General features: G+C 46.5%; 1 protein-coding gene and 1 pseudogene across 4 annotated transcripts; both read right to left on the bottom strand.

Annotated features, from left to right (window-relative positions):
- Positions 1-672: 672 nt before the first annotated feature.
- Positions 673-791, bottom strand: LOC133382494 (5S ribosomal RNA; annotated as a pseudogene).
- Positions 792-2,663: 1,872 nt separating this feature from the next.
- Positions 2,664-8,198, bottom strand: LOC133382123 (uncharacterized). 4 transcript variants are annotated; one of them, XM_061621787.1, is made up of 3 exons: positions 7,909-8,198; positions 6,646-7,135; positions 2,664-3,638 (listed from the first exon to the last, which is right to left on the bottom strand). In XM_061621787.1, exons 2-3 carry the CDS (start codon positions 7,043-7,045, stop codon positions 3,025-3,027), a joined length of 1,014 nt encoding a protein of 337 aa, XP_061477771.1. In that variant the 5' UTR covers positions 7,046-7,135; positions 7,909-8,198; the 3' UTR covers positions 2,664-3,024. The 4 variants fall into 4 exon arrangements, with proteins under 4 accessions (XP_061477771.1, XP_061477772.1, XP_061477773.1 ...); XM_061621788.1 differs by having other exon boundaries at positions 6,646-6,771; positions 6,946-8,198; XM_061621789.1 differs by having other exon boundaries at positions 6,946-8,198.

Genomic DNA, 8,198 nt, shown 5'->3' on the forward strand with positions numbered 1-8,198 from the left:
TTTCATAAAGCTGCATAACAAGCTTCATTGAAGGTTTGCCTTTACTCTGAAATGGATGTATTCATAGATAGTACAGATGTTTACCAGAAGCTGGAGCACCTGAGCAGAAAGTATGAGAATTCACTTATTGGAACATCTTCCCTTTGAAGAAAGACTTCAAACTTTAGCTGTTTTTGTAGTTTAGACAGGTGAGGAAAGGACCTAATAGAGGTATGAATGGTAAAGAGTGAGTTATTTCTCTGTCTCAGGGGTAGGGAACCTGAGGCCTGGGGGCCAAATGTAGCCCCCCAGGCCTATCTGGCCCATGCGTTTCTCCCTAGGCTACACCTCCTTTCAATCGACACCACTTTGAGTGTTTTTGCCTGGCTGGAATGTGTCCTTTAATGCCTCTTGCTTGACTGGATGGAGGATAGAGAGGGGTGTGTGAGTACGTGTAATAGTCTACTCCACAAAGGTAAAATTGGCCCCTGGAAGATTGTCCAGAAGGGAATGTGGCCCTTACATTGAGAAAGGTTCCCCATTCCTGTTCTATCTCCCTCTCTATAATTGTTGTTGTTATATGCCTTCAAGTTGATTACAACTTATGGTAACCCTATGAATCTTTTTTGGATATATTCATAGGGTTTGCATGGTAAGAGGTATTCAGAGGTGGTTTACTATTGCTTTCCTCTATGCCTATGGCACCTGGTATTCCCACACAGTCTCCCATCCAAGTACTAACCAGGCCTGACTCTGCTTAGCTTCCAAGATCAGACGCGATTGGGCATGTTCAGGGTAGTATGGCTGTAGCCTCTCTATAATACAACACAATTTATTGGTAGTGGGCAAATTGCAGCATGTTGACCTGGTCTCCTGTGGCAGAGAATGAGATTGCAAGTGGTCAGTGGCCTGGGTGACCCACAGAACAACAAGTTGGGCAGCTCCATGAGGCCTCCCTTTTCTCCAGGCCAGGGTGGAGGGTAGGAAAGCAGGCAGGTGGGAGGCCTCGGTGTCACTACTGCAAGGCCTCCCTTTCCTCCTGGCCATGTGGTAGTGGTAGGGGGCAGGAAGGCAGGAGAATGAGCAAATGAGTGGGCGAGAGGGCGAGCAAATGAGTGGGCGAGAGGGTGAGCAAGTGGGCAGCGATAACAGCAGCCTGGGCAAGCTGAGGAGCTGGTTCCTGGGAGGCCTTGGCATAGGGTTGCCATATTGCCCGGCTAGCTGGGTTTTACCAGGATTCTATCCATGCCACCTGGTGCCTTCTTAGTCCATTAGGTGGCCTGGATTCTCAGTTTCATTTTTTTTTAAGCTAGTCTCTAGCCCTTGTGGATCCAGAAATAGAAGGCCAAATATGGAGGCAGTTTTCTGCCTATTTTGCCCAGACTTCCAATGCAAAGTATTTAGAGTGTTCACCATAGAGATGACCAGGGCTTTAGAGTGACGATAGTCTCCATCCATAAAGCCCATAAGCCTACATCACTTCCTTGCTTTTTCTTTTTGAGCTTTGGCGGGCGCATGTGCTGACCGCGAGTAATTTTTTGTTGTTACCACAGCTGCCCTTTGCTTGGTCAGGTTGCTATGGTGAGTCCAGGGGATGGTGTTTCTTGTGCATGAGCCAAGTTGTGCCGTGGGTCCTTGGGGGGAGGAAGACTGGCGGCTCCTAAGTCTCAGGCAATGTTCAACCCAAAGGGATCAATGTAAGATCATACTTTAGTCGTGGAGGAGGTCCTGCTAATCTCTTGTCTAGTCTACAAATCAAGTCTAAATTCCTTTCATAATTTCTGTAAAAGATTCAAAACCTTTTATCATGGGTAACTCTAATATCACACCAATGTTCTACATAGACTTTGATTTGTTGTTTATAATAACATTCTCCTGTGTAGTAGTACTCTGCTACAAACTGCATTAATCACATATTATAGCCATTCTGCCCCTGTGTTATCCTATAGTTTTTTTTAAACGGAGTTAAAAAGATGAGGAGTAAATATTAAATGTGGTGGGACAAAATATATCTTTTTAGAGAAACAGAATGAATGTGGTGATTACTGTAGAAGAATATATGATCAGATTGTCTCTTTAGATGTACTTTTAAATGTACTTTAGATGTGCTTTTTGAGACTAGTAAACTTGTATAATTTACAGTGCAATCCAATACATGTCTACTCAAGTAAGCTCCATTGGGTTTGTTGGCGTGGAAAATTCTCCCTCTTCTGAGGTTTATGTCTGTTATAAAAAATGTATCTCTCCTTAACCTTTTAGGCTAGTGCTAAGTATGTGTTAATTCTTGGCAAAGCAATGACATCTATAATCTGTTGTAACTGCCTTACTTTATCTAGAACAAAGACAGAGTCATGTTACGTTTAGAGACGATTTCAATGATGCATTTAACCACTGATCACAGAAGGGTAAGATCTAACAAGAACAGGAAGACAGAAAGGATGAGACTTCACCTTCTGTTTCTTGTGAATACGTATGTTCTCTATATTACGTCTGTTTACATCCTCGTTTGATGACTCTGTCTTTTACAATATTTACTGCTTGCCATGCCATATTGATCTATAAATTGTTGCTGTTTCCTGAATAAAGTTGTCTTTGCCCCCACACCAAGGAAGACTTGTGACACAAAACTGGAATAATGTTATATTTATTAAATATAACATACTAAATCAAATGGAATACAGCCAATTATTCATCTCAAAATACTTCGGGCAGGTGAGGCTAAGCCTAACTATGAGGGATTACACCCTCGCCATCTAAAGGCAACAATTCTCCTCAATCTGTAACTCCAGAGTCAAGGACGTGGGTGAATTCCTCCCTCCTTGCTCTTAGAGCCAGTTATGTGGTTCCAACCTCCACACCATGGCCCCGCCGTATAGGCGTTCACCATGATGCGCAAGCCGGTCCCACAAGGACACTACCCAGATCCCCACCAGACCTGAAGCCCTGATGGTTCCTTAGGGTGTGTCCCTTTTCCAGACTGCCGTAATCACCTCAATTTAACCCCCAAATACCTCACCTGCCCGAATTCTATGCCACAAGAGGGGATCAGCTAAAGCTTGGTCCACTCAACCCAAAGAAATTAACAAACCCCTTAATCCCAACATCAAATCCTCTAAAAAAACCCCCACACCCCTGCTCTGAAAGATGAACCCCATCATCCCGAAACAATTGCGGGGTATGGAACCTGATCCTATCATGAGGAATATATGCCCCTCCAAGAGATAAGACCAGCGCCCTGACTTTCCTATTCACCCATTTCCTGGATCTGTCGATCCTGTTAGGATGAAACGCGCCCCTCCACACTCTCCTAACTAGCATATCCGACCACACCAGTAAGAGGTTGGGAAATGAACGACTAAGCCACGTGAGATCACAAATGATCTTGAGAAGCAGGTCCATCCCTGGACGCTGCACCAAGTCATTTCCCCCCAAATGAATCAACAAGACATGAGGCCGATCCGCCGAAGACATAATCCGGCAAACTGAAAGCAACAGCGCATCCCATAGCATGCCCCTACAGGCTTCCCATCGAATTATAGCTACGGCCGAAAGCTGCAGCTGTGTTCCAGGTATCGATGAGGAGGCACGCCGGTGCGCCCAAAACAAGATTGAGTGGCCACACAAGACGATCCGCACTGGAACTGGGAGGCTCAATACACCTAACGGAAACAAAAACACAATGCATTATAATTAAAACCTGACATAAGACTTAAATGCATCGGAGCGCCACCTGCCAATCGCTTGGATATCGCTAACGCTCAAGCCCCCGAGGGCCGCGGCCGTAGCCGCACCAATCCGAAATGAATGCAGCCCATAGACTCCCGCATCGCAACCACTGGCCAACAAGGCCCGCCGAACAACGGCCCAAAATTGAAATTGAGTCAGGGCTGTACCATCTGCATGTATGAACAGATAACGCTGGCCCGCTGGCTGAATAGATAAGAATTGCCGCATTGCAGAGGCAGGGCATAATTCAGGGACCTGGCAAGTGCTCAAAGACACAGTACTGCCACGGCCCTTTTGATCAGTCTTAGAGACTCGTAGGGAAAACCTCACAATATCGGCACCTAGCGTGCAATCGCAAAAGCATAAGGCTCTATAGGCTACATCGCGCTTAGAGGGGACCAATACTTCACTAGGGCGAAAAGCACCATAGAACATCGTCAGAGCTACTGCGGCGAACAGGTGCGACTCTTACTGAGATGAGCATAAACAATGAAACAATGCCAGGATCTGGAGGAGGACATCGGGCGTGATTGGCCTCTTCCGGTCAGCGGGCCTGGGAGCGGAACGTGACCAACCCTCAAGGACCTTTCTGACCCTAAAATCTACAGAATGATCCGGCAGTCCCCGCGCCTTAGAGATAAAGGCCAGCGCTGAAAGATGCCCAGCGATAGTAGAAACAGAATTATTATGCCCTTTTAAAAATATCATAAATTGCAATAAATGCGAAACAGGAATAGGCCACACCATAGGCAATTCAGAAATGGTGCGAAAATGCTGGAACTTCGCAAAAGAACGCTCATACGCTTTTTGAGTACTGGGAGCAAGGGCGGCTGCAATAGCGGCCCCGACTTCTAATTGCCAAGGTTCCACAGGAACGGTGGGACTGGGATTGGATCCAGTGCCGCTCCAGGTGCAAGCTCCTGAAAGTGCGCCATCTGTAAGCGGGAAAGAGCATCAGCAACGCAATTCTGTAAACCTGGAACATGCCTGGCTAGGAATAAAATATTAAAACGCAAGCATTGCAAGACAAAGGCTCGCACCAAGCGCATAACGCGAGGAGACTTGGAAGTCTGAGCATTGATAACGCTGACAGTGGCTAAATTGTCACACCAGAAACGCACTGTGTGATTTTGAAATACCAACGGCCAGATATAAACCGCCACCACTATTGGAAAAAATTCCAAAAATGTCAAATCAGAAGTAGTCCCGGAGGCCTGCCACTTGGATGGCCATCTTGCAGTGCACCACTGGGATCTGAAAATTACTCCGAATCCATGGCCTCCAGCAGCATCAGAATGCACCTGTAATACAGCTTCCCATAATAATTCCTCACGCCAAAAAGAGAGGCCGTTAAATTCTGTCAGAAACGCAAGCCACAAATATAAATCAGATCTCATACCGGAAGTAATTCTGACAAGATGGAAGCGAGAGCGAACTCCCTTCATGGCGTCACAAAGACGCCTAAGGAATGCTCGCCCAGGGGAAATAACCTTTGATGCAAATACTAAATGACCCACAAGCGGATTTTATGTCACACTTAGCCATTAAAGCGCCCCTACCGGCCTTGCGAACTACTCTCACTGCCTCATCAAAGGACGTATATCTGACTGATGCATGTAACTGAGCAATCCCATCGTTAACAGAGGCGCCTGTTGGGAATGACAAATTATGGATTAAACGATATTCCCCAGGCTGTTTCTTGGGAATAATACCAATAGGAGAGATCCTCAAATTTTTTAAGGGAGGAACAGAAAATGGACCAGATATCCAGTCCGCAATTATCTCCTTATTGAGTTTCGCTAACACTACCGAATCCATGCTGCTAAGAGAGGGCGGATTTGCTGAGGAAGTAGCAATCCTAGGACCCTCAAATGGAATACGGAATCCATCCGTAAAACCATGAAGCAAAAAACTAGCAGCTTGCCTATTGGGGTAAAACCTCAGCCACCCAGCCAAAGGAAGTAACTTGATTGGGCTACTGGCCTTGCGACGTACCACCGCTATTGCCAGAGCCTCATTTGAGCTGTTGATGTTCACCTGTACCCTGTCGAGCTGTACGCGCTCGCTGGCAGGATGAGCTGGGGTGGTTGCCTCCACATGAACCACAGACGTGTCTGAACTTACATGGCCTTCTAAGGCAACGGCCCGTGCTATTAAATGTCCAGCAGACATGCTGGGATTGAACCCACCGCCCGCCTTGGCCAGAGCCAGAAGTCTGCGCGCGTGCTAATATGTGTCCACTATCAGCTCTATCACCTGAAGTGGGCCTGGCGGGAGTCATAGAGCGGAGCCATAGGCCCGGGTACTCAATATCCCAGCGAAGGGTGGGGTCCAACGCCGCCCTCTGCCTAAAATTTTCATCGTAAAGCAACCAAGCAGTCCCAGAAAATTCACGGAAGGCACGATGAACAATGTCCTGATATTTAATCATGGACAAAGCCCTAGACGGGTAAGCTTGAGTCATAACGCCCATATATATAGTATAGGCGCTCAACCAATTAGGCCAAACACGATCCACCTTCTTTTTCATGGCTGCCTCACGCTCCCTTATATCCTGACCTTCCTTGGGCTTTATCTCATTTTCACGAAACAGGAGAGTGAACAGGTCAATATACTCTCCACGCCAAATTTTTTCTTTAGTAGCTAACAGTAAATGGTCACCCAGCGGGAGGGAGATATCACCATGTGGATAAACTCCTTGAGGGAGAGGCAAATAAGCAGGAGGGTGAGCATGGGAAGCCGCAGGCGGCTGCCAAGGAGTCACGGCAGCCGTCGGCCAAGGTAACTGGGGTTGCTGTGGAACCAACACACCACCCATAAATACCACCGGGTGGGTAGTATCACCAGACAACTGAGAACCCGCCATTGTAGTGTCCCGAAGAGGAGCACTGGTATCTTGAACCTGTGTGTTCAGAGCTGGTGAATGTGCGAATTGCTCACCCGCATACGCAGCTGGAGAGGCAACCACTGGGGGTGCCACTAATCCCGAAGCTCCAGCAGGCATAGCCATGGTCGCTGGTGGCTGAGACGGCAGTTGTGCTTGAAGGGAGCCAACTGCAGGTAAGACTGGACCCACGGGAGAAGAAATGGAAGCTGTAACCACAGGCAAACCAGCTGGAGGCGCAGCAACTACCGGCTCCTCAAAGGGTGCAGCAGCTTCTAAAACTCCAATCCTGGAAACCAAATCAGCAAGAATACTAGATTTAGGGACTCTGGCCGCCAAACGAGCAGATTTCTTACCTGCAGGGGCCGAACTAGAGCCCGCCTCTACATCCAATGGCTGCCTGCGTTCTTTTTCCAACGCCTCAACTCTGGCCACCAAAGCACGGATAGTCCCCATATCTTCCTCTTCATCAGAAGATGAAATGTGCTGCAATGGAGGGCGCTTGGCAGCTTGCTTCACCGCCCGAACCCCTTTTTTCTGCTGGACCTTCTTGGGCGGCATGTTCAGATAAATATAAACACCAATAAACAGTTAGCAAATGAAGTCAGAATCAATCTCAATTTGAATAAGCAACTACTATAAATTCTCCAGTAATAATAATCACCCAGAATATAACAACTATGAACTATGAGCAGTACTAACTATATTCAGATCGTTATTTTTAATTTTATTTATTTTTATTTTTATTGTTTATTTTTTTATATATATAAAAAGGGGGGGTAAGAAAATGGGAAGGGTTGGGGGGGTTGATGTTATATCTAATCAATTAAATTTAAAAGTAACCAACCGTATTTTACTTATATAATCAATATAACACCTTAACAATTAAAGCACAGTAAGCAAAAACTAAACTTATTCCACGTAAAAATCTAGGTATGAATGAAATAAATAACAAACAGCTAACACTGAAACACTAGCAAACTATAATTATGCAATAAAGGAGGGGTGGGTGGGAAGGTTGAAAGTATTAGTGGGGGGGGTGATTTAAACAGACAAAACCGAATCAAATAACCAACTTAAATTACGCCTAAGGAAAAATAGGGGGGGTGGTTTAAGTAGCGGCTGATTAACGATACCAAATGAAAGAGAACAATTAACAACAATAATTTCCAAAATTAACAAAGGAACAGGGAACCCACTAACTCCAACCCTCAAAAGAAATCTTCAAATGCACAACAAAAAGGCAAGGGCTTTAAACCGCAAACGGGGCACAGTAAGGAAATGAACAGCAGACGAGCCGGCAAGCCGCAGCTGAGCACCTGAGCAGACCCCCGAAGCCCAGCTGAGCGGCGGGGAGAAGCAAAGGCTTGGAAGACTGCAGGGACGCAGTAAAAAAAAATAAAACGCTGCCGGCAAAAATCCGCTGTGCGCGTGGGCGGACGCCCACCACCCAACTGATGAAAGGGAATCTGGAAAAGCAACAAAAGGTAATAAAACGAAAACAGGGTGGGTAGGGTGGGAGTGGGAACCCGGTCTTAGAAGGGAGAGTACTGAGAACGGTCACTCAACACGTCAACGGAGCCACGGTAAGCGAGGACAAGTCGCAGAT

Source organism: Rhineura floridana, chromosome 3, assembly GCF_030035675.1.
Source record: "Rhineura floridana isolate rRhiFlo1 chromosome 3, rRhiFlo1.hap2, whole genome shotgun sequence".
In the NCBI taxonomy this organism is placed as follows: Eukaryota; Metazoa; Chordata; class Lepidosauria; order Squamata; family Rhineuridae; genus Rhineura; species Rhineura floridana.